We start from the raw sequence: 26,667 nt of genomic DNA, 5'->3' as shown, positions 1-26,667 counted from the left end.
TAGTATTTCTGTAACCAACGCTCAAAATATGACATTGCAACATGGAAATTCTAGTAGATTATCTTGTATTAAAAGAATGCTTTAAATAATACATAGGTTATTACAATATTCACATTTTGCATATAATAAGAAGCAGCAGCAGTATATCAGTCCTAAAGTCCTTCATCCTTCTCAGGTCTTAGTTGAACCATGAACATTCACTACGTCCAACCTGCAAGTCCAAATATCAAGTCATGACACACATGTAAACATGTACGGAGACCATCGAAAAAATCTCCAAATACAAAATCTCAGTCTTATCGGGTGGCACAGTGCTGCTTGTAACCAGAAGATCACCAGTTTGGATTGCCGGTCCTAACCGATAATGCCAACCCACCTCACATACAACACTTTTTCACCTATTCACGGAGCGCTGGCATTCATCTTCTCCTGGCAGCTGTCCCAGAAAGTTTGCAACCTGTTGTCTTTGTTGGCACAGAAGTCGGTGAAGTCTCTGAGTAGGCGGTCGGCCAGCCTCTCGTCCCCCAACACCCCGGTCCGCCAGGCCTTCGTCAGCATGGTGTTGTAAGCCCAGTAGTAACCCGCCCGCTCCTCGCCTCCGTACGCCCCCTGGCTGTTGGATGTGGTTGAGTTTCTGCGACGACGCTGCTGTCCGCTAGAGTACTTCCTCTTGGAGTAAGGCAGCTGTAGGAACACGGTGCCTGAGAGAGGGAGAAGACCAGAGGTCACCACAGGGATCACAAGTAAACTGGGGGGGAAAAAAACATGCTGTTGAAAATACTAGTAGGGACAATTGTTTGCATTTGACCAATGATAGGGAAGATCATAGGGGTAGAGAGGCAATAGATATTTGACCCAGGTCATAATCTGGCTTTGAATCTTCAGCATTATTGTCACGTGTATGCGTACATGGTATACAAACTATCTGGCCACGACAATGAAGTGAAACGTCTTACATAGGGTGACATACCTGTGACATGGATGTACTGAGGCTTGTTCTCTGCTGGGAAATTGAAAGCAGAAGCGGAGAACTTGTCCTGAACAAAGCCAAATCTGATTAAAAGAAAAACAATGTTAATGACAATTTGGTGTCTTCAGAGGGTCACCTACAATTCACACATATACCTTGTAAAATGATCATTTATTAATTAAAATGTATTCATTCTAAATGATTTGCCACACTTACAAATATTTTAAGTGATGTGTTGAAGACTTGTCACATAGACATAACCCACCTGTAAAGAATGGCCTCTTGAAACAGCTGCATCCTATCCCAGTATGTCTCTGGTTCAAAGCCTACACAATATAATGGGAAATGATCTTATTCATCATTTTAATTTGTATAACACCTTTAAGTGCCTTCTAGTGTGTGCGGACAATATGGTGATTTAATAGAATGATACTAAACAGAAATAAATGAAGAAATACCACCAACTTGTACTTAACTTTGGTGAAGAACAATGCACAACACCATTCAATGGAGCAGCTCACCTTCAAACAGGTTCTCACTGCCATTCTTTAGCATACACTGGATATTAAGGGGGATGAAGAGTTGGGCCCTCAGTGGATCACCGTACAGATACGATGTTAAAGCAAATGGTACTTCCAGAACCGGCACCAGTAAGAAACCACAGGACGCAGCTTTCCTGTGCCATCCTTGAACCTGAGTATTTCACATACATTTACAATAACATAATTAAAGCAAACATGTTATCCAACCCATTAAGGACAGGAACCCCTTTTTGGGGTTTTACCGTTCAAGACCGTACAATTAATACGTTTTATATTATATTAAGTTTTAAATGTACAACTTATTGTGAGGTGCATAATCCATTATGAAAAATGTGACTGCCGATACGTTTGAAAATTACATACATTGTCCATACGTTTGATCAAAACATCAATATCACATACAGTAGGTCAGAGTTTGGGGTGAGGCAAATTCTGACAGACATGCCAATGGTATTAAACACTTTCCACGCCACCCCTATAATCTACAACGTGGCGCCAGTGCCTGAATGATTTCAGCGCTTCTGACTGTATGACTCGAGAGACTAATTCCATCGGTCCCAGCACCAACCCAGGTCATATTTAACTCCTCCATCTCAGGTTGTAGGTGTGCTAGTTAGCATTGGGTTGGGATGAATACCATCTTAATGATGCCCATTAGCCAAAAATCAAACAGCACTGCTTTATACTTGTTGTGTCTACCATCTCAAAGAGCACAGCTGCAGTGACGGCCATCCAGTGCAGCTTGATCTCAAAGGCTGCGTTGAGGTTGAAGTTGCCATGGTAATAGCAGCTGCACCACTCTGTGCGGTCACTGCGGTTGTTAACATCCACGTCCAATGTCACCGTCTTCTGCTCTGGGACGGTCGCAGCTGGGGGGCAGAGAGAGGAGGGATAGAGAGAGAGATGGGGGTGGAGGGAGAGATACAGACAAGGACACGGAGGAAGGAACCAAGAGAAAATAGGAGGACAGATGGATGGGAGGATGGGCGGAGAGAAAGGAAGATGAATGAGTGAGAGGATCGCAGTGGAGGTTTATGAAGTGTTAGGATGAGAGGAAATTAAAGTTTTACAACAACGGTTAGAAATGTGTAAGTAAGAGCCATTTTAGTTAAGCAGTTTAGAGGTAAGATATACAAGCTTCCTTTTATCAGAACTCTGAAATAGTAGTAAAGACAATCAAATGATCCCATTATTCATGGGTTTTACTTCATTCATAACATTCATTTAGTCAGCACTCAGCACATATTCTGACTGCACCCAGTAAACATACTTTCGGTTTATTCCAGGAAATAACAGTCCAAAATGCTGGACTGGTTTCATGTGAAATGTCTTGCCAAGTCAGCAAGCAGTACAGAGAATCCAAAACTTCAAAAAGTCAGCAGTGACACACAAAGGCTTTGGTGAACGATTAGTAGTAATGCGCAAGTCAGCCCCAAACAAGTGTATTGACTATTGAAACAATGTAATGTAGACAAAATGTCAATTAATTAAATGAACGTAATAACCTTCCTCAGGCTTATTCCGCACATTTGCACAGAGAGAGGTTCCTTATTCATTTGAATTATCTTTTTGAAAGTTATGTAATTTCAGTTTCAGCAGGAACAGGAACACTGATCCCAAAGGAACCCTATTCCATTACAGTCCTCTTCTACTATAAAGGTATGTTTAATCTCATATTATTGAAGAAAAGAGGAATTTACGCATTCTTGTAAATGCTTGACTTATTTGAGGGTTGGCGGATTGAGTTCGGATCACTGTTTTATGTGCAACAAAATGGGCTGGCCTGGCCTACGCATCAGCAGTGGTTAGAATCAAGCCAGTGCAGCAATATTCCAGATGTATACATTGGAATGCAAAGGCAGAGCAATAGGCGAGGACATTGCACACCACGGCACTACCGTACCACAGCCACTACTACCACAGCATGCTCTTAACACACCAACTAGTGGGCTGATTGGACAGGTTGCAAACCACCACACACCATGCTTTGACTGGAAAACAATCAATCATCTGATCTTGATCTGATTAATTCATTCAATTAATCAGCCATATGATTGGACAGAGGCACTGCCATTGGTTGTGAACACATTAAATTCTAACTACAATTAGAACAGATCTGGGTGAGGGGCTCCACATGCAATTGCATTACAATTTGGAGTAAACATAAATACCAGAGAACTGACGTGCATCCCTTCAGTCAGCCATCAAGAGAATAAGAGTCCAGTCATTCAGTGTCACACACGAATTACATGTGAGTGTACAGAGTAGTTATTTAGATTGTAGATTCATTGTTAGATCATAAAAGAGGCTTTTTTAACAGTTTGACTGCGGATCACGACATTCCCGTTTTTTGTTTTCATTGTTTAATTTGCCTGTTTTAATACGTTTTATGACTTAGAGGGTTTCCATCAGACAGAGTGGGATAGGTGACGCGTTCGGATGACGTCACCGGAAAAAGATCAGTCGCACTGGCTTGCTAAGGCTTCTGGGAAATTGAGGCCCAATGCATTCCAATGGCAATCGCGGCGCACTACGGGTGGTCCTATGCTCTTTGTTGTTGATCGGCAGTTTGGATTCTTTATCAACACGACAACAAACGATCACACCATTTAAAAATGTTCATGAAACGGACCTACATTAGCGCCCGGGTGATTCTTCAAATTAGTGAAATACTCTGCAGTGAAGCTTATTTAATTTCAATTCTCCGTAGTCAACGTGTTAAATTAATGAAATCAGTTCAGCAGCGATGAAGAGAGCAGGAACAATGACATTCTGTTTGAGGAAGACTCAACAAAAAGGCTCTGATGGTGAGCAGCAGACCTGTGGTGATCTAGAGATGGAGACATGATGATTGTGTGTGACACTTTACGACTGGATGCAGCCAATCCCAATGGTGGCGACTTCAAGGGAATGCATGTAATTGGGTGGATGGCTCTGTTTTGGCATGGTTGTTGGGAGGTGCAGTGCTGGGTGTACCTAGCAGTGCTGCGGCCTGACTGCGTCCTCCAAAGCTGCGGCTGAAGGAGCTGTGCCTACTTGCGTAGGAGGCAGGCCGGCTGGGGAGCCACGGAAGCAGGAAGGCCGGCAGGTCACAGGGCCGGCGCTCCTCCAGTACGAAGGCCACTTCAAACCACTTCCTTTGGAAAAGGGCAAAGTCCTCCATGCCTGCTGCTGACCAGACCCCTGCCGTGGCTGAGGGGAGGGGCGACGAGGGGACTGGGATGGAGATGAGATGAAGAGATGGTGAACTCCATGCTAAAAACTGGTGGAAACTACTAACATTTCCTTTCATCTTGAAGTTATGACATAACAATTCTATCTGAAACAGCTGCACCACAGGTGTGTGCAACGGAAATTGTGTAAAACCTTAACGTTATGCACTCTATATGAGCACTTTTAGAAACCCCCATTCACCGTCTTTCTCTCCTACTATCCTGTAGAAGTAGAAGCCGTAGACGAAGGTTCGCATGGCATCCCCAGATGCATGGGCCACCAGGCCTTCATCCAGCATCTTCTACACATGCAACATGGAAATAAGAAATATTTACTCAAAACAATTTCTATAATCAATGGCAATTTTCCCCCTCTCCCAAATCAGTCAAAGCACAAGGTCAATACAGAGGTCTTACACTGTAAGACCTCTGTATTGCAGTGGCTCCCAAACGCCACAGGTTGAGAACCAAGACGTTTGTCCGGGTACCAAACTAGTGAAAATAGCAGAAGTGTATAACGTGTTGCGATCTTGCAGATGGGCTATTTTCACTAATTTATTTATTTGATTAGTTTGTGTGTTTGTTTTAAATGTATGAAATGATTTTATTTTATTTAAAAAAAAAAAATTGAACAATATATATTTTTTAAATGTAGGAATAGAAATTGGGATTTATTTTACTCGAGTCATGACCCACACATTTTTTGAAAACAGTGCCTTACAGTACCTGCATGATGTCGACAGCCATGCCCTGCGTGGCCACGCCATCCACGTTATTAACCAACCAGTGGACGATCTCAGCGCTGATGAAGCAGTTGAGGGGCAGGCCCTTCTCTTCAGGTAGCAGCTGCACACCTGTCCTGTAGTGTACACATGATCACGCAGCACGAGACATTAAGACTCGCTCAGCGTACGTACAGTCGTACACTCAACACCAGCAGGGACTTAGTGGTTGCATGATGCAGTCGCTGCGTAGCTCTCGGATGATGCGTGTGCTGTTATGGACTAACATTTAGCTGACACTTGCACTGGGGGGGATAATTCAAATAGTTATGCAGGTGTTCTACATGAATTAACATTAATTCATTAACGTTAAACTTAGCAGGGATGGTGTCAACCTCCGTACTTTGCCTACACTCCGTGTTCTTTTCATTTATTTCCCTGTGAATGAACATGTCAAATATGATGGGAAACTTTCTGTGTCCCCATGTTTCCTCTATATGGATGACAAAACCAACAAACTAATGGCTTTTCCCTCCTATTCTGCATATTTGTTTTGCAATTTTTGCAGAACACCATATGAACATAACCGGCACACTGGCCACGGTGGCTTATTTGCATAAGGTTGAAGCCTACATCAACAACATACATCTGTGTGAACATCCACTACTGTTGTGCAATTATATCTCAAGGTAAATAACCAGTTAAACATCTGCAGCACATTAGACCACATAGGAATGAAGGTATTTGCATTATGCACAAAGTCAGAGCCTCACGTTGGGTGTTCAATGGCCTCCAGAATCTCCAACAGCTTCGAGGATGAGGATAGAGACAATGCTCCCGTACCAGACTGTCCACTGTACACACACACACACACACACACACACACACACACACACACACACACACACACACACACACACACACACACACACACACACACACACACACACACACACACACACACACACACACACACACACACACACACACACACACACACACACACACACACACACACACAACTGTATGATAAGAGCGCACCTCACTTCACACAGGTGTGATTTTTTAAAACATTGCACTACCTCTAAACAGACATGGCCTGTGATCTTAGGCAATTTGAGGATCCTTGAAATGAATGTGTTTCAGAGCCTTGACCCACCTGGTGTCAGTGTTTCCACTGACTCCTGTGTCCCCTGTGTTCTGAACAGCAGGAAGTGCTGCTGTAGCCCCCTGTGTCTGGCCTCCTCTCTCGCTGGAGCCGCCATCAGCAGGCTCAGCAGGCAGCTAGAAGGTTGAAGCACCACACAAACGTGTAACAAAGAGGGCTGTTTACCTTGACTATGACTATCACAGTAAGTCACTATTTCATGCACAAGAACCAACAAGCTACTTCGGTGGTTCCGAAAACAGCATGCCACGAGACAAGACCCGGTGTGCCTTGGGAATGAGTGAATTTGTTATTATTACAAATACAGTACACAACTATACACAATTCTTTCCAGCAAATGCTACAGATTATAAACCAAGCATAACAGTGACAAGTTGACTCTAGGACAGTACCGCAAGCCCACAGTCACAAAACGACCTACAGTTCTAGTCGTTTTGTGGTGTAATCGGCACATGCATGTTTTATGCATGCAGACGGAACGTTAGAGAAATCATAGCAAGTGTGACAGACCAACACCATGCAGCACATACACACATATAGACAGTCCACTAGTCTACAGGAGAGTTACTATGTCCAGAGACCCCGTTACTGACCTGAGCGTGATAGATGTAGGAGGAACGAGGGCTACGTATAAAGTCCAATATGAAGGCAGTGTCCTGTCAGCATGGGAGGAGGAATGAACCCCAAGATGAAACACCCAACTCCCACAAACACCAGAGGAATGGAAAGATGGAAGCAAGGAACTGATAGCAAAGCCCCATAATCAAATAGCAGAAATCAATTAAATTAGCAATGCTACAACTTACTATTGCTTGTAGATTCTACACCTGCCCCAAAATGCTTTAAACCGACTTCATATCAGTTCAGAATTCAGATGTGTTTGATGTAGTTTGTTTAACCACTTAAACGCTATATACTTAGTTGACCACTGTCCTCCAGGGCTCTAGACCTTTTTTCCCCCTCTGGACTCTACAACAACTCTCGTCACCGAAAGAGATTTGGTCACAATGAATGTGTCACATTGCAAAGCAATGTGACACAAAGCTAGAGTTCAAGTGGTTAAATCACATTGCAAAACGATGTCTACTTTCCTCACCTGACTCTAGTACACACAACGCAGGCAGAGGATTTTCAGAATGCACGCACACTGAGACAGACACACACACACGCACGCAAAAAGACACTGACCTTGCGGGGACTATCCACATACATGCCAGTTGTGGTGACATTTGAGGGCTCACTGGCAGATGCCGAAGACTTCCCTTGTTGTTGTTCCTCTAGAGTCCTGCAGACAGAAAGAAAACCAAATGTTAGAAATTGGTTGATTATGTTCTGAAGTCACTGAATACAATTGTGCTTGTATTTTGAGTTCTCAGAGATTATATTTCTAATTACTTGCGCAAGCAGAGCGTGCAAGTAATGTTATCAGTCAGGTGCTACGATGCGTACATCCCTTAGCAGCATATGATATGACGTCATATGCTGGCACGAAGCAGACCGTGCAGGTATGTTTTCCGCGGATGTCCCATGACGTGATGAAGAATATGTACCAATGCCAGGGTATAATTGGTTTACGATGGTGACGTAATGATGATATGTTTCAGTGTCAGGTGGATAAAAAATAAAATCACACCCGTGTGAACTGAGTGGTGCGAGGTCTTATATAGCCTGATCAGCTGTGGTCTGACGTAATGTCAGTGACCATGGTAACCATGCTCACCTGTGCACGGACACAGGTACACAAACATAGATACAGACAAAGCTGGTTGTTGGAGTGGTTTGCACCACTCAAAAAGGGACATACGCATCAAACCACCCGAGTAACCACATTATACCACTAATCACTCAGAAATTACATATACATACTAGACATATACACATATATATAGACATATGAGCATATGACGTGATGAATATATGTACCAATGCCAGGGTATAATTGGTTATTGATGGTGACGTAACGATGACATGTTTCAGTGTCGGGTGGACTAAAGGTAATGCCCCTATGTATACATGTATATAATCTGACACCACTGCCATAACAGGCATAAGTAATCATTACCATACTTCAAAATACTACTTTTTCTCCTCCAAAAGCAAGGTACGTAGCAAATGGCTAAACCTAATAATTCAATATTGCAAACGTTCTTTCACAGAGAGGCTGAGATTTGAAAGTTTGTAGCGGTCTACAGTACTTGCACGCTCTGCTTGCGCACTAGTAGGCCATTTATGGCCTACTGGTGTGCAACAAGCAAGTAGGCACTCGACAGAGTGCAGTTCTAGTTATTCATGTGGTCTAGGGGCTGCAACTATAGATTATTTTCTTAGTGATGAATCTGTTGATTACTTTTTCACGGATCAAATTATCGAGAAGTGCGTTTAAAAAACATTTTGTATTTTAAATAACAAATCGATTAACCACTTAAGCCCTATTTTATACTTTACAGTGTAAAAACAGGCCAATGTGTAGGGCCAATATGCCGATCTACGCCAGATAAAACGGTTTCCATTTTCACTATTTGTGAAAGTTTTAACTGTTGCACAATGTGCTTACTTCTGGTTTTGCTCAAGTTCCAGTAGGGCTGATAAGGCTGAGGTGCCTTTCTTTCCAGGAGGTGGCGCTACAGGCTCTGGTGGATATGAGGGGAGGGGTCCAGTCACCTGTAGCCCTTTCATTGGTGTGCCTTTCTAGATCATCAAAAAAAAGAGAGAAAGAGTTAAGAGAGATGGCTGTGGTGAAATACGTTTCTTTCAATGCTTTAAAAGTTATTGGTCATTCTATAGTAGCTGGTAAGAAATGTATAATAAACATTGCTATTAACACCAAACGAAAATGCTCCAAAATGCGAAACATGAAAAGTTTAACAGATATTAAGGAAGAGCCTTACTCTTTAGTTAATCGTTTACCAGGATTTTCAAATACATTTCTTCAATTTAACAATTAAATCCTCAATGATTTATCAAATCCAAATCAGTATTATTTATTATTATTACTCTGATGATCCTGTCAGAGCGGTGGCGTCTACGGATGCGGTTTAGACCCTCCAGGAAGCGGATGAAACCGTCCAATAGCATCCAGTCCCCCGTTCCACTCATGGTGGCCCCACTGCCGGCTCCGTCTCCATAAACGTCCCAGTGACCCTCCCCGTCCGCCACACGCCTGGCACCCCCAGCCGGCAACAATAGGAAACGGGTCCTCCAGAACTTCAAAGAGTCGATCAAACTAAGATAAAGGAAAGGAAGATGAGAAGAGAGGAACAACTGGGAAGAGTCTGATTGTTGCTGGATACTGTGGTGGACACAGGAAAGGACAGATCAGATTTTGTTGAATTATCGACAAAGGAAATCAAATCAAACACGGGTTTGGGAGCTGAATTTCACACCCAGGATGAGATAATCACATGATGAGCACAATACATGATCACCAATTACATTTATGATATACGGACTGGTAAATGTTTAAAAGAATACATGTGTTTAAGCATTTTACCTGTCACAGACCCAATGATATTGGGATAAAGGAAACATGAATGCACAAGCTAGGTTTGAATTTGACTACAAACACAACGTATAATCCGATAAGCAGAGCAATGTTCTGCAAGCTCTGTAGCCAGCTCTGAACTCTGTACTATACTGGCCTGGGCACATTTAGACCTGAGGCCGATTCTAAAAGCGCCTTCTAAAACCTAACCTTTTCTGAATTTTATTAAATAAATGCTGCTGCTATATATGAGACAAAAGTGATACAAAAGGTGTATGTGTATGAGAAACAGAGGTAGCTCCCGGCATGAAAGGTAAAACAACGTATAGGTTACACCAGGTCTAAATCGGTTAATGTCAGTATTGTAAGGATATATGACTTGTGTCATATGTGACACAAGTCACATGTGATTTTGTGTGTGAGAGCAGTCAGAGCTCATTAAGTTTATTTATTGCAAATGGATCATTTAGAGTTAAATTAGCCCTCAGGATTTTACTACTATGTGTGTTTGCCCTGTGGCCACCTGAAGTCCTCGGAGCCCGCAGAGCAGATGTACTGGTCCAGGTAGTTCCACTTGTACTCCTCCAGTCTCTCATGACCAAACTCCACCCAGCAGGACAGGAAGTGGGCTTCAGAATGGGGAGGGCACAGGCTGTAGCTGTACTGGATCTGAGCCGACTCGTACGGGTACCTGCAAAACACACAGGGGTGTGGCTCAGGGGTAGAGTGGCTGGATGGTAACCGCAAGGTTGCCAGTTCGAACCTGGGCTCCCCCAGAGTTAGTGTCGAAGTGTCCTTGAGCAAGTCACTGAACCCCAAATTGCTCCTGATGTGCTGGCTAGTGCCTTGCATGGTTTCTGCCGCCATCGGTGTATGAATGTGTGAATGGGTGAATTGATGCACAATCTATGTAAAGCACCTTGGATAAAGGCGCTATATAAATGCACCATTTACCATTTACACACGTACGCACGCACGCACTCACACATTCATATTATTGCAATTAAATAACACTGCTGTCTGTAGAAGACCTTTCCCACTCACTTGGGCAGGTAACGAGTGACAGTGATAATCTTGTCTTTGAGGCACACTTTGTGGAAGGTGCGACCCATACTGAGCCAGTATACACTCTCCTCCTCTTCTGGTCTACGCATACTAGACACCAGACCTGAAAGAAGAACAAAATCAATGAGGTAGCTAGAACCTAGAATCAGAATCGTGACAGATTAATCAACTACATTAACATTGCATTAGCAGAGACAGCAAAGAGAGCATAACATAAATACACATAACATGAGGCTTTCACCTCTGGAGTACAACGGACTACTGCCGAGAGGTGTGGCAACCGCTGGCTGGGGTTTCCTGTTTGGCTGGACAATAATCTGATAACCCTGCATCAGTCGCTGACAGATGAACTCCTCAAAGACATGAGGAGCACTCATCACCGGACCCTCATCTTCACGCCTTGGCATCGAGGAGAGAGAGCAGTAGGTCCATGTACAGATAGGAGAAATATCAGTGATTATTATCGGTACAGGTGTCTTTTGTGTTGACATTTTTTTTTAATGGAAATTATTCTGCATCATGTTGATCAATATTCACAGCTTGTTGAGAGGGTGATGCCGTATGTTTAGTGGGTCCTTATAGCGTTAAAAAAAAAAGATTTAATTCATATTATTTTTATTTCATCATCTTCAATCTACAAAGTACTAATACAATCAAATCTGTTTGTGCTTTTCATATCTACAGGGAAATTTCATATATACATTTTTTCTCTCTTTTCTCTTTGTGTTACGTCTGAGATTCACTCCTACCCCACAAGTTAATTAACCCTTATGTCATACTTTGAAACATCAATGTTCCATAAAATTTAGATGCATCACTTAAGTCATCACTATACTTATATATTATATTTAATATTTAAGAAAAATTAAACAATATCTAATTTTTCTTTATTGCACTGCTGCTCCTCTTTGTGAACTTGTATTATTTTGTATTGTTCTTATTGAACTTTTAATCAACGTTATTTAATGACCACTTCTAGTGGAAAATAAACCAAATTGCCTTCCGGCTTTTTTTTTTCCTCGCACAGTAACTTGTTTTCTTTGATATGTATCGTTCTGTTGTTTATAACAATGTGCTAATAAACTAAATGTCTGATGTCTGACCTCTCCAGGTCAGTGTGTGGCAGCAGGTCATAGCAGCCCTCTGTGTAGTCATTCTGCAGGGCCTGGCGGTCAGGGAAATAGTCGGTGGTGAGAGGCAGGCAGGCCGGTGTGGTGAGAGACTTCCAGTCTACCCCCACCGTGCAGCAGAAACTGGGCACTGTCGGAGGGGTAGACAGCAGCAGGGCTTCAGGAGTACCCCCAACACATACACACAAATAGACACACACGCAACGGGACACAAAAAACAAAACAAACACACAAAAAAAGACACAAACCAAAACCCCCATGGCAAAAAAAAAGAAAATACAAATACATGCACTCCAAAGGGTGGAGGGTACATGAGAGGTAAGGGAAACATGGGAGAAAGATACATAGAAGGGTAGCGTTTGAACATGAAACGACAGAGAAAGACAACGGGATAGAGACGACATATAGATGGAAAAGAGAGACGATAAAAGAAACAGAAACACAGACAGGCAATCGAACGGTGACGGACGAACACACAAAAAAGAGAAAGGGAGGAACGAGAGTGAAAAGGGGGAAAGGAGAACAAAAACAGGAAAATGTTACTTTTATTGGTTTCATTGCACCTCGGCTGATGATTATTCCAGTGGCTCAGGCAGCTATGTGATCAAATCAACACATGCAGAGTGGAGCTTTATGGACCTGCATCAATCAGTGCACAGCTCTGTATCAGACATGTCACTCACTCACATGTGCTCACGTGCGCGCGCACGCACGCACGCACGCACGCACGCACACACACACACACACACACACACACACACACACGCGCGCACGCACACACACATGATAAGCATGTCTTCCGATTTGCACTAAGTGTGACGGGAACGGCGAATAAGTACCATCAAAACATCATGCAAACATATATACAGTGTTAAGAATTAAACATACTATGAATTAAAAAGGAATATCTACAGTGTGTGTGTGTATGTGTGCATGCACACGACAGCCTAGCAGCACCAATAAACCATGAATTAAAATGTATGATTAAATATATTAACATGCCGATTCCATGCACATACAGTAGTACTATATGCAAGTCTTAAGTAAAATCAGCCAAGGAAAATTATTCTGGAATAGATTTTATGAAGGGTAGCTTTACAAAAATAAATTAGAAGATGTAGAGAATAACAGGAGGAGATAAACGGACAGAAAGATTGAAATCCAGAAAAAGACAGGTAAAGAATAAAGATATTAGAGGGGTTGGGGAAGGGGCTGAAGGTGACTCAGACACTACTTCAGCATGTCACCTCTAACATTCTTTTACCTTTCATAGTTGAGTTTTGAGACCCATGGAGGCACACACGCACATGCGCACACACACACACATTAAGTGGAGATATAAACTATATCACACAGCTCTTCGACGTGCAAGGACTGCGTCTTTCAGCTGATTTTTCCAATGGTGAGGCTCACTCACTTGGATCGGAACCACCAAAGGAGGAATCCTCAAACGAGGAGCCACGATTGACAGGAGCTCCTGTACAGAAACAGAAATTTACACCTATGAAATTATGGTAAAATTAACGGTAAAATACAAACATAATTTTAAAGTTTGTTCGGTTAAGCATTGCGTCGTGAGCTTGTAGATCGGCTATTTTCGTTATCTTTGTGCGACAAAATCGATTTAGTCGATAATTAGAAAAATCGATTAGAATCATTTTGCATCGATTTGTTGATAGGTACAAAATAAAGAAAACTATCAAAGAAAAGACACACACTACTCTACTAAAGTAATCGATAGGTGCAGCCCTAAAGTGAGGTCACTATTGTTGTGAATGTGTACCAGTGGTGCTGTTGCTTCCTGTGCTTCCAGTGAACTCCTCTACGCCTCCACTGACGTATAGCCCGTTGTCCCCCATGTGCCGAGATCCCGTCCGCCTGAAAGAAATCAGTGACTGCAGTCACAGTGCCATGCTTCGTCAACATACCTCGGCTATGTGTCATTTGCAAGGACGTTTCTGGTTACTACTAGTTCGTTAGGAATGTTCCTTAAGCCCGCTCTTTACTAAGAGCCGGGCCGTTTGAGATGGTTCAGAACTGAAATAAATACAGAATGAATATTATTCCATTATATTTTTAAATTCATTTGAAAATAGCCATATATAAATGAATGATCATGGGCCTCACCACATATTATGCCACGGCACCAATGTACCACTTGCACCAATTATTTTTTTTATCTCACCAAATCAAGCTACCTAGTGTAGCAGGCGTATTTAGAAATAATGCTACAGTAAGTCTTGTAAGTAGGAAACTTCCTTGCAAATAAGACCCAGCCACTGTGTGAAACTGTAGGTGGGCGTGTCCAACCTTCCAGTGGCTTCGTGATAGGCCAGTTCCAGGAGCTCAGCTGAGGTGTGGGCGGGGTCTCTCTGCTGGCTGCCCTGTAGCTCCGCCATGTTCTGTCTGGTCTGATGGTGGATCTGAATGGCCTCTCCAGACGGACCTGAGGTGCAAGAACAGTTAACCACTGATCACACGCCGGACATTATTCAAACGTGATTATGGTCAATTAACAATGCTGAGCTGTACAGATTTGGTGTGTTTTCTGTCTGTATGACTGTGTCATTCCTACAAAGGAACATAAATTGCAAATTGCATCTAGGCAGTACAATTATAATTCAAATGTAAGGACAAATAAAATCAACATCTTACTAATATTCAACAGTGTGTTTAGTAAATGTATGACATAGGGATTAAAAACTGTGTGTGTGTGTGTGTGTGTGTGTGTGTGTGTGTGTGTGTGTGTGTGTGCGTGTGTGTGTGTGCGTGCGTGCTCACCAACTGGAAAGGTGTGCATCCAGCGCCTGCGGTTGGAAGTGAGCTTCATGGGCATCCGTGAGGGGGCGAAGGGGTTGATGAGTGCCCTCTGAGGGGTGTAGCCCCCTGGACGGATGTGCAGCGTTGACTCAGCGCTGCCGACCGTGAACCTGCCAGGAGCGCTCGAGTCCCGTTGAGACTCCATCATCTTCTCCAGCAACTCTGGGGGGAAAAATTGAAAGTGAGAGAGATTATAAAAGGAATTGGGGGATAAATTTATCCATTGATATTTTATCCATTTGTAACCAAAGCAGTTAGAGTTTAATTAACACTGAAGATTTGACCGTGCAGAGACCAAAGAAGAGATACCTCTGGTGCTGGTGTATCCCAGGGAGCTGCTGACCTCGTACTGGGCTGGGGGCAGGCGTGGTATGAGCAGGATATTGGATACAGGCCCCAGGCTGTCATCCGAGGCCAGGCTCCGCTGCTCATCAGGGGCCACAGAGCGACATGGAGGGGACGCCCCCATCCCCCCACTAACATCAACTGAACCCCAGCTCTTCCTTCCACTCGACTCTTTATCTCGGCCAATCCTAGGAGACGAATCACTGTTACTTATTTAAAACTATAAGACTACATCAAGTTATAGACCGAGTGTAGTTTCATTGTACAGATATACCACTGTTAGACGGATGTTAGGTTCTTAGATTACGTATGATCCTTGATGACTATTTCTATGTATTTGATGTATTACCATGTGTTGTTCTTGCTTACTCTAAAACGCTCTTTATTAACCCATTTTGGGGCGGGGACCCCTTTTGGTGTGCATTATGTTATGTTTAGCTATTGAAAAATAGCAGATCTAAATTGTAATTGCTCGATTTGTTTTGTTGGTCAGTTAGGGCAGTGTTTTTCAAAGACACTGATGATGTGTCTATGTTGCACCAAAAGTGTTTATTACAACAGGGACCCTCAGGGAGAACAACAGATCACACATAAACGTGTCCAATGCATGGCTGGTCAGAACCTGAAGTTGGTGCTCCTCTGAGTTCGTGATGGACCAGGAAGTCTGAACACCAGAGCATCATGGGCATCGTAGTCCACCTGTATGGGAAGGCTGTTGTCGGATTCCTTTGGGGCACAGAGAGCTGGAGGAAGTCACAGGGTCAGTTTGATATCCAGGAGATTATTACAGGATTAGGATTTATGCATTGCACCAACCTCTCACCCCACCCCCCTCCCAACATGTGATTATTATTATCACCATCATCATTATCAGTATCAGATTTTAGATATTAGATTATTGCATTAAAAGGTGATCAGTGATTTCTTACTGTGATCTCTGCTGCTCTTGAATTTTTCTGCATGGAGCTAAAAACATGAAAAATATTAATTGAAATGAATTCTGTGGATAAAATTCCACAAAATAAAAATATTTTAAGGTCATTTATCGACTTTAATGCAAAAGCTGTAGCGGGCAGCATTCTGTACCTTGCGGCCTGCTAGTTTAATTCGAGGGGTGAAATAGCTGCAGGCGTTCTGGCTTTTGGAAGTGTAGAAGCTGTGGAGGGGTGACACCATGAATGCAGTTTAATAAAGACTATTAAGGTGTATATTAATTCCATTGTTTGACTTACACTTAAAACAGAGGAGAGAATAGAGAAAGCAGATGAGAAAGCAGATGATATGTCACAGTTCATGGGCAGAATTCAAACCCATGACATCACGATTACCTCCATTACATATGGCTCTACCAGTTTGAATTAATTCTACAATACATTTTGTTCTATAAATAACTGTTTTGCCCATCCAATGTGTTGGCATGTCATACTGTCTTCTTGCCTGTGGTTGATCCAGTGTGGCAGGTTGTAGTCGTCCCCCAGACGGGAGTCTCCAGGCACTGTCCTGTTGTGCAGCTACATAGGAGACCAACGAACATCAGTGACCAACGTAATCCATTCCACAACCGAAACGTTGATTGTTAATTTTAAAAAAAGAGGCAGTGTGCAGGATAACTTTATAATTTTTGGACTATCCTATTGTCCTACGCACCCCACCATTTGAAGCAGCATGTAGAAGTTTCCTTCCAAAAAATAATACAGCCATCTCAGCTGGCAAATGCCAGCCAAATCTTATACTGCTATGTTGTTGTCTTATCTATGCTCTGCATTATCTCGGATGTCTTACCTTGAACAGCGGTACTGCGTGCAGCGGCTGCTCCCCCATGCAGACCAAGTCCACACCAATGCCTGACACAGGAAAACAAGTTCCATCAATACCGTGAAGCTCATAATTATGAAATTATGATAATCACTGTATTCATTATAACCACAGTTCCACGTGTATATCACCATTGTCAATCATGCGCTGCTTGGTGAGAATCATAAGGAGACGGTCCACTTCAAACACCCCCACTCCTGGAGTGATGACCACTGACATCTGGCCCGTCCGGTCAAAGTTACGGTTGATGTAATGCTTGTCAAAAACTGTGGGAGGAGAATTTCTAATTGTGTTAATCTAAGGTATTAAGCAACCCATTCCTACCAGTCAACATGCTGACATTATTGTATGTTTAAGTCGTTTTTTGTTTTTGCTTATTTCCTAAATACGATTGACCCGATAATTAAATATGATCATTCACCAACTTCAAGGTGTTCAATGTCAGTCAGGTGAATGTTGTTTTTAGGAGTGATCAGGAGTCAGCTGCTAGACTGATATTCAGGTGAATGTTGTTTTTAGGAGTGATCAGGAGTCAGCTGCTAGACTGATATTCAGGTGAATGTTGTTTTTAGGAGTGATCAGGAGTCAGCTGCTAGACTGATATTCAGGTGAATGTTGTTTTTAGGAGTGATCAGGAGTCAGCTGCTAGACTGATATGCAGGTGAATGTTGTTTTTAGGAGTGATCAGGAGTCAGCTGCTAGACTGATATTCAGGTGAATGTTGTTTTTAGGAGTGATCAGGAGTCAGCTGCTAGACTGATATTCAGGTGAATGTTAATTTAGGAGTGATCAGGAGTCAGCTGCTAGACTGATATTCAGGTGAATGTTGTTTTAGGAGTGATCAGGAGTCAGCTGCTAGACTATGTCAGTCAGGTGAATGTTGTTTTAGGAGTGATCAGGAGTCAGCTGCTAGACTGATATTCAGGTGAATGTTGTTTTAGGAGTGATCAGGAGTCAGCTGCTAGACTATGTCAGTCAGGTGAATGTTGTTTTAGGAGTGATCAGGAGTCAGCTGCTAGACTATGTCAGTCAGGTGAATGTTGTTTTAGGAGTGATCAGGAGTCAGCTGATCAGGAGTCAGCTGCTAGACTGATATTCAGGTGAATGTTGTTTTTAGGACTGATCAGGAGTCAGCTGCTAGACTGATATTTGTGGTGGTCATTGCTTCGACACATGACTGATCAACAAAATGATCTATGTGGAAAGAAATAACAGCAAGTTGTAAATCATCTCTCTATTTAGTGCATAATTAGAGTACCAACCATTGAAGGAGAGGTTAATGGCCTCCAGATAATTCCCCTGAGCAGCAGTTGAGTTTTGACCAGAAGGGAAACCGTCTGTTAGGAACAAACACAACAGGACTCAAAAGGTACAAAATAGCAAGGAAGGCATCCATCAATCAATGACAGAACATCCCAGGCCTCATTCATTCCGTACCTGCTTCTTTTAGCCGCACCAAGACAGGGTACTGGATGAAAAGCTTCTTGATGGTGACCAGTAACGTGGTCCACTCCTCACGTCTCTCATTCTGAGCCACTACCCTGCACACAACATGACATGATGCTACAAACATTTACCAAACTCCTTCCACAGTTAATTTGACGTAGTCTGCGATTGCTTGTTTGCTTTGAGGTAATGCCAGGTCAAGCTCAGCATCAACTCAGGATGTGAGAAAAACAAATAATTAACGTTGTACTAAAGATACAAGAAGGATTCAGTGTTGTGCATCACACACACACACACACACAGTCACACACACACACACACACACATACCATTAAAATGGTTAACTGGGTGCGATAGCAGTCATGAAAACATTTCCAGGCAGGTGATAATAATGCATTGAGGACACATAGTACATGAAATACAGAATTTAGTTCACCTGTAGAAGTCTTCGTAAAAGCGTCCCTCGTGATCCTGTCTGATAGAACCTCTCAGGATCTCTGGAAATTCCTCTGATAACAGAAGAACAGAAGAAAATAAGAAGTCATTATGCAGCTGTCATGCAGATTCAGTGATATATACACTGCACTGAATTTATAAATCATAGGCTCACCTATCGTTTTAGCGTTGTAAAACGTACGCGAGAAGAGTACGACCGTCACTTCATGACTGCAATTCTTCTCCTGAAACAAGTCGGTTATGCATCATAAGAACGGTCTCTTGGATGTAATAATTGCAAGGCTTAATAATTACAAACAATCTCACAAAATAGTTAAAAATCGCAAACCTTCCATTTAGCAAAAAGGTCAGACAGGAAACCATTTACTGCTTTTTCAAAGTACAGGTCACCTGAAAGAGAAATAATCTGATCAGATCTTCTCCTTCATAGCGTTGCCTATTTCAATTCTCATTCGCCCATATGCTATTAGAATAGCTTTAGTCTCAGACAAAGTAGTAGTAGTAGTTGCAATGTTTAAATAAGGTGAGGATCAACTAACCATAAATATCAAAGTCCCACATTTCACAGCTCATTTGAATGAAGATGTACACCATTGCAGATGTTGATCTGAACACCACCTGTATAACAAGACAGTGTCACAGTTATACAGTTGAAAATGTTCTTTTTTTTCTTGTTCTGTCAATTCAATTCAATGGAGCTTTATTGGCATGAGAAAACATTCATTTACATTGCCAAAGCAAGTGTAAAAATATAATAAAAACTGTTGAAAATGGGGAAAGTATATACAGTACAAAACAAATAGCATTTTTCACTGATTAACTGCTGTATGAATATGCTAGCCCTAATAAAACATGTGGCGAATACAAAATATCCAAACACTGAGGAACAATAACACACCACTAGATACTGGTTATTGAGTTGTACATCAATACTAGACACATACTGTATGTACATTACTGTGACACAATACATGTGGTTTACGTCTTACCCTGGTGTCTTCACTGATGTAACCACAGGTTACTTTCTCTCCCTTCACCCACAATTCACTGGCCTGTGCTCTGGAGAGAGAACACACAGTAAGTCTCTTTATTGATCCTCTCAGCACATTGTTCTATAAAAACACCTTTAGTACTCATATGAAATAGTCATAATACTCAATGCCTACCTGATTCCAGCAAATTCCACTTTCTGTGTCACATAGGCACAGGTGCTGACCTGTAATATGCATGGTATAATATAAATTCTCAGGTATACATAAGCCACTATGAATATTATGCAGGCAGGTAAACACACACGCACACACACACACACACACACACACACACACACACACACACACACACACACACACACACACACACACACACACACACACACACACACACACACACACACACACACACACACACACACACACACACACACACACACACACACACACACACACACACACACACACGCACACGCACACACGCCTCACCAAACTCTTCTTGAGTCTCCACATGTCTCCTCTGCCAATATACTGGTCTTTGAAAGTGAGCTCCACAAGGTCAAGTGTAACATCCTACAAGAACAAAGCTTATGAGTGCTCCTGTTCAGATCAAATAGGCTCCAGTGGTGGAACTAAGAAGCACAGCAGACACACAAATGTACCTTAGGATCTACAATGTTTACAATGACATCCTGGTAGGCCCGCAGTTTGAAGGCTTGTGCTACAGTCTGGTCCACACTGATTGTCTCTGGAGAAGAATAATGCATTCAACAGTTACGAATACATTTTAAAACCTTTATTTTTTTTTATCCCTCAAAGGACATAAAGAACACAAAGAACATACTGGTTAGAGGATACATAGAACACCGAAGTCTGACATCAATATCGGTAGAGGTACATGGGTTCTTGTACATTTTTATTTGAATTATAATCCCCATAGGGGGATCTTAAATCACCTCGGAACTGTGTTAAAAAATAAACAAATCATCCCGGCAGTTTCACTCATATGGATATGAAGAATCAACTGACTGCTGCAGAATTAATTACTGTAAATGTTCGCTAGAAACAGACTGTATCAAATATGACTGAGTGAGTGTCGTAAACGCTACAGAGACACCTCCCCGACAATATCATCGAGACAGTTGGTTTATTTTTGGACCACAATTCTTATATGAGATGATTTTAAGATGACCCCATGTTATTCTCCATAGAGAAAAACTTCCGCAAACCCCTTGGAACTAGGGGACGAGTGTGTGACGAATCTGACGATCAGGACTTCGGGCTCTATAGATGCCCTCATTATTTGTGTTGTCTAGATAATAATGATAATGATTTAATCTAAACTAATGAGGGGCATTTCTGAAATATTGCAATCTTCATATTGTAGCTGTAGAGATTTACCTTTCTGAAGGTCTTCTTTCAGGCTCTTCACCTGCAGCAGGAGAGGGCTGGAATGTAGGAGAGAGAATGATACTGTATGTGTGCAGTAGATGTCATGATTCATGATTTGTGAGAAATTGCACCGGCAGCCAAGTCTATGGACTTTTTTCTTTTTCTGCCTTTTTATTGATAGGTTGAAAGTAATGACAGGAAATGGGGAGAGAGATGGGGGGGAAGACACGCGGCAAAGGCCGTCGGGATCGGTAGTCGAACCCGCGGCACGCCGTCAGGCTGGCTCAGCAGCCTAGGTGCCCAGTTGAGAAAACTTTTAAAGTTTGTTTTTAAGTAGTGACGTCATGTGGCAGACACAGTGGGCGCCCCTCACTTCACACAAGTGTGATTTTTTTGTATTCAAAAGCCCCATTTGATATGCAGATTGGACCATTTTTACTCTAGGTATAGACTACAGAGACGACAATGAAACTCTGTACATTCTCTAGTAATATGTAATAATGCATGGTGAAGATACATTACACTAACTTAGTTGGGGAGACCCTCCCTCTCTATTTCTAACCCTATCTTGACAACTGACAATGTTATACAGCTCAATAATTAAATAAGTTGACATGCATGGTATCCACCTGTATTCATCTGTCGGCTGTGCGATCTCAATGATGTCCCCCACACTGACTTGAGGGAACACTTTTGGGTTGACAACCAACTCATCATCTGTGTCAGGAAAAAGGTAATTGATGATTGATTTCAAAATGACTGAATATCTACCTAATGTTATACTACACATGTATTGGTCAAACCTTTTTTCACATCACATCAATATTACTTACCACTTCCACCAAAGCCTTTCTTATGCAATACAAGCTTATATGATTTATTGGTCTTCATGACGAAGCAGCTGAGGAGAAATCAGTCATTTGGAATCACTATAGGCTACTACTCCAAAGTACCAATACACACAAAAGTGACACAAAGATATGCACTAGCTATGACATAGTAGTCCGATTCCGAATCTCCGATCAATTAGCAGCGTCAATCTTGAATCACCACAAGTAGGACTACACATAAAAACTACATACCTGCACAAACAGCCTCTCTCTCCTTCAGCAACACATGGAAGTCAAGTTGTCCCGTGATGTTGATATTTAGCTTAGCTACTGCACGCAGCACCCTGCTAAGACTACTAGGAGATCCAGCCAACCAAGGCTTCATACCAATGACACGCAACTCAGTATTTAGGTTACCACCACTTTCCTTCCCAGTGCCTTCTCAATAAAATGAAAAAAGCATGAGTTTTCAATGAAAGTGTCACTGAAAAGCTACAGTCAAGTCAACTAACAGATTCCATCCATAGGATTCCAGCCATTTCATTTCCTCAAAACAACATGGAAATCCCTCCCACTGTGACCCACATGATGTTACCAGTCGGTGATTGGTTAGGTGCATTTGGATAAGAGAGACTGATTGGACAATTCTCTCGCTCTCTCTCTCTCCTCCTCTGTTCACACCTAACGTTCACACGGGCAGATGCAAAACTAACTACGAAGTACGAACTAGTCTTAGCCTGACACTCAGCCTGAATTTTCATTTCGTTTCACTCCATTATTCAGTCTGAAAGCCCTCCCTACTACCGCCGTTTCTGAGATGGGCGTTGACAAAGAGGCAGTCTTCGGCGATTGGTTCACCCTTAACCAATCACAATAGTAGCAAAGCAGATGACAAGGCTCCGACCGCAGCAGGCTGAACTTAGCCGTGGTTGAGGGCATGTCAGCGGGGGGGGACAGAGCTAAATGGCCGGGGCATGGGACTCGAGTGCGAAATTGCGATTATGCAACAGTTACCAAAAAAAAAAAACACGTCAACTCAATGTCATTGTAACTAACATTTTCGAGCGAAAAAATAATTTTTTGAATGAGACTTTCACCCAGTATGAAGCTAAATGTGACACCAAAAGAGTAGCATAAGTTGCTATGCTACTGGCGCAGCCATGTTTGTTTGTGTCTGGACGGCGCTGTTGTTTTGACGTCATCGAGTTGAAACGACGCTGATTCGTCGGTCAGATTTCCAACCGAGTCTCAGACCTCCTTTAATGGGCGTGGCTAGCGATTCAGGGGCTGGAGCCAGGCTAAACTAGTCTACCATTCATTGTTAGAAGCCAGCGACATGAAAAGCTACAGTACACAGCTACTACAAATACAGTGTAGGATTACACTGTGCATCTTATGCATCTGCCCGTTTGAACGCATTAGAAGCTCAGAGTGAGTTGCCACCCAAGAATCATCCCTTATTTGAGAATTAAATGATGCGTCCCTTATTGAACCAATAAGGAACGCAGTTTGTTCCTTATTTTCCTAAATAGCCTATACACGTCAACACTGAATTTAACAATATTGAACAAAACAAAACACAGGAAATATTGAAGTCAGCACAATTGTTCTAGCAGGAGGCACACAGTACCTAAATTAGCCTAAACCAGTGGTTCCCAAAGTGGGGTCCGGGGACCCCCAGGGGTCTTTGAGGGAGTTCCAGGGGGTCCCCAGCTAAATGATAGTTTGGAACCAAATGGACCCTTATGGGTCTGTAACTCTGAGAGTGTACAAATGGAACCAAATGGACCCTCAGAGTTAAATTAACATTGATTTTACAATATGAATTGGGGGTCCCAGAGATAGAAATGCCATTAAATGGGGGTCCGTTACTAATGCATGTCAAACTGGTACTTGAAATTAAATGGGTTGAGAATCACTGCGTATAAATCTTCTCTTATGGGGGTCCCTGGCATATATTTTCTAATGGGGGTCCGCGGGACTAATTAGTCCTTGACATGAAAGAGTTTGGGAACCACTGGCCTAAACTATATTGGTGTATGTTTTCTGTGCCGCATGGGGACTAACATTACTTATATACTGTATAAGATCACAGAAGAACCAAACATTACAGTAGTGTCAGTTTGATTGATTGATTGATTTATTAACAGTTTGCAGAATTACAGTACATTTCAAGTACAACTCAATACAAAAACTGTTAACAGTGAGTGGACGACACCATAAAGCATTACACTTGTTTACAACTAGAATTTCGCGGGCCTTCGGCCCGCTCATCCCAGAGTTGCGTTGCCCCGCGTTGCGATACAGAAGTCCACAGGTACAGAAGTCCACAGTGACACGCGTTGTATGCAGCTGTTTTGTGTTGCAGCGCGTGCGCGCGTGTGCGTGTAGTGTTGTTGGTGTTGTTGTGATCCATATATGCGCCTTGGTTCGTCCCGTTTGTTCCACGCCAGGTGTAGATTTTTTCTGTGCTTGTTTTCATAGACGTGGCAACAAATTAACAACATAGCCAATGGGAAAAAAGGATGCAGTGTTGCCAGGTGCGCGAGTTTTAAGCGTGTTGTAGTGTGTGTGAGCAGGGCTCGACGCTTAGCATTTTTCCAAGTAGCACGCAAATTATTTTAGGAGCACGATGAAAAGTTATGAAATCATGTGTGTGAGGGCCCTCCTATCCTATATACAGCTTTAGTCCCCACATGTGTCAATATTTGCCATTGACAATGAACAGAGAAAGTAGGTCAAAATGCCGCAAAATATGACGTAAATTCAAATATATTATTATATATATATGTTTTGGAATGTAATTTGTTTTGTTTTGAATACTTTACTTATAAAAAAACCTGGCAACCCGCACCCCGCGGTCATTTTCCGCTAACCTGAGCGGGGCTCCCTAGCCTGCTGGAGGGGGTCACATCATCCCATGCCCCCTCGAGAGGGAAAAAAAGGGAAATAAATGCAGCGTTGAGCCACCAATGTGGTCTTGTGGAGCTTGATCACCTCCTCCTCCTCCTTTCCCCAAATTGCCAATCTCAATAAATCCAAAAGTAGTCTATTGTGAATACTTCCACAGCCTAATTACTAAAGGATGAACTATCAGTCTTCTCCAAAATCTTGACAACGCATTGTAAACAGAGACAGGAGCCGTGTGTGTGTCACACCAAAAGTGGTGACCTATAGAATCCTGTACATATAAGCATCACGCAATCGTCACCCCTACACAGCAGTCATTAATTAATGGTCTTGACTTGATTGCCTATGCGTTGAAGTTATATAGGGTGAAAAGCGTGAAATGCACAGGCTCATGTTACATCGCTGCTGGCTGCCACTGCCACTCTCTCTCTCTCGCTCTCTTCTCTCTCCTCCCTCGCTGGGGGGGGGGGGGGGGGGGGATTAGTTGCGCTGCCTTCGACAGTGCTATACTTCTCCAGCAGCGGTGCAGAACCGAGAGAGTGACACATTCTTTTGGATGTAAACTGCGCAACGTTTAGCTTTAAAGATCGGATTGTGTAGTCGCACCGGTGCTACAAAGTGAATTGTACAACTTGCACGGTGATATGTGAAGTCGCAAATGCGAGTACGTAGTCGCACTGTCGAGCCCTGTGTAGTGTAGTGCAATTTGCGCTGCATCGCGCGGCGATCCAAATCCCCCCCCCCGCGCGCGCGCGCACACACACACACACACACACACTGTACGTAGCTTTTTGTTGTTGCAGCGCGCGCGTGTGCGTGTGGTGTTGCTGTTGTTGTTCGTATCCATATATGCGCCTCGGGTGTGGGGATCGCCATGTGAGGGGGCTAGCCAATAAGGGCCCTGTGTTGCATGTGGAGAATTGTGTAGGTTAGTGTGTGTGGTGTAGCCGAACGGGGTGGTGAGAACATGAGGGGGATGTAGCACAGCAATCGGTGACCCCTACATTAAGCTGTGTTGCTCCCAAGATGCAGTGCAAATGCGTGTTGTAGCAACCGTAGCCAATGGGAAAACAGGATGCAGTGTTGCCAGGTCCGCGAATTGTAAGCGAGTTGTAAGTAGCGTGTTGAATGGCATTTTGTCTGGGCTTGTTTTCATAGACGTGGCAACAAATTAGGCGGGGGTGTCGGTGCTTGTGGCGTGTTTGTGTTTATTATTTATATTGATATTGTTTGCGAGTGTGGACGGGAGCCGGCTTTAGTGGCAGTGCGATGACAATTTTTACGCGGGTGGTGTGGAGTGTGGCTGAGCGGCGCGACATTAGGAGATAGGGAACGAACGACGCGGAGGGTAAGTGTGTGACGTGTTAGTGT

At 42.9% G+C, this 26,667-nt stretch overlaps 1 protein-coding gene across 5 annotated transcripts; it reads right to left on the bottom strand.

Moving 5' to 3' along the window:
- Positions 1-44: 44 nt before the first annotated feature.
- depdc5 (DEP domain containing 5, GATOR1 subcomplex subunit) lies at positions 45-23,025 on the bottom strand. 5 transcript variants are annotated; one of them, XM_079529607.1, is made up of 43 exons: positions 22,639-23,017; positions 22,390-22,457; positions 22,186-22,273; positions 21,566-21,612; positions 20,827-20,912; positions 20,654-20,737; positions 20,339-20,388; positions 20,162-20,231; positions 19,712-19,790; positions 19,501-19,562; positions 19,327-19,396; positions 19,153-19,225; positions 18,708-18,811; positions 18,533-18,607; positions 17,402-17,536; positions 17,238-17,299; positions 16,893-16,966; positions 16,542-16,611; positions 16,385-16,421; positions 16,078-16,198; positions 15,420-15,643; positions 15,072-15,272; positions 14,601-14,736; positions 14,074-14,168; positions 13,708-13,767; positions 12,264-12,447; positions 11,402-11,559; positions 11,140-11,263; positions 10,619-10,786; positions 9,609-9,837; positions 9,169-9,302; positions 7,803-7,899; positions 7,208-7,270; positions 6,606-6,730; positions 6,220-6,300; positions 5,451-5,583; positions 4,927-5,026; positions 4,489-4,728; positions 2,212-2,381; positions 1,492-1,663; positions 1,236-1,296; positions 971-1,053; positions 45-701 (listed from the first exon to the last, which is right to left on the bottom strand). In XM_079529607.1, the coding sequence occupies exons 2-43, from the start codon at positions 22,445-22,447 to the stop codon at positions 403-405; spliced, it is 4,782 nt and encodes a 1,593-aa protein (XP_079385733.1). In that variant the 5' UTR covers positions 22,448-22,457; positions 22,639-23,017; the 3' UTR covers positions 45-402. The 5 variants fall into 5 exon arrangements, with proteins under 5 accessions (XP_079385733.1, XP_079385734.1, XP_079385735.1 ...); XM_079529608.1 differs by having other exon boundaries at positions 12,264-12,420; XM_079529609.1 differs by lacking the exon at positions 7,208-7,270 and having other exon boundaries at positions 22,639-23,015.
- Between the last annotated feature and the right edge of the window lie 3,642 nt (positions 23,026-26,667).

This window comes from Electrona antarctica (genome assembly GCF_951216825.1).
Source record: "Electrona antarctica genome assembly, chromosome: 19".
Classification (NCBI taxonomy): Eukaryota; Metazoa; Chordata; class Actinopteri; order Myctophiformes; family Myctophidae; genus Electrona; species Electrona antarctica.
Note: the sequence above shows the minus strand (reverse complement) of the source record. Positions and strands in the feature narration are given on the sequence as shown.

Coding starts and splice junctions, on each gene's coding strand:
- depdc5 (XM_079529607.1), bottom strand. CDS start 22,447: ATGAAGACCAATAAATCATATAAGCTTGTATTGCATAAGAAAGGCTTT. Junction 20,389..20,653: donor GGAGACTCAAGAAGAGTTTG/GTGAGGCGTGTG, acceptor TGCATATTACAG/GTCAGCACCTGTGCCTATGT. Junction 6,301..6,605: donor AGTGGAAACACTGACACCAG/GTGGGTCAAGGC, acceptor GTGTGTGTACAG/TGGACAGTCTGGTACGGGAG.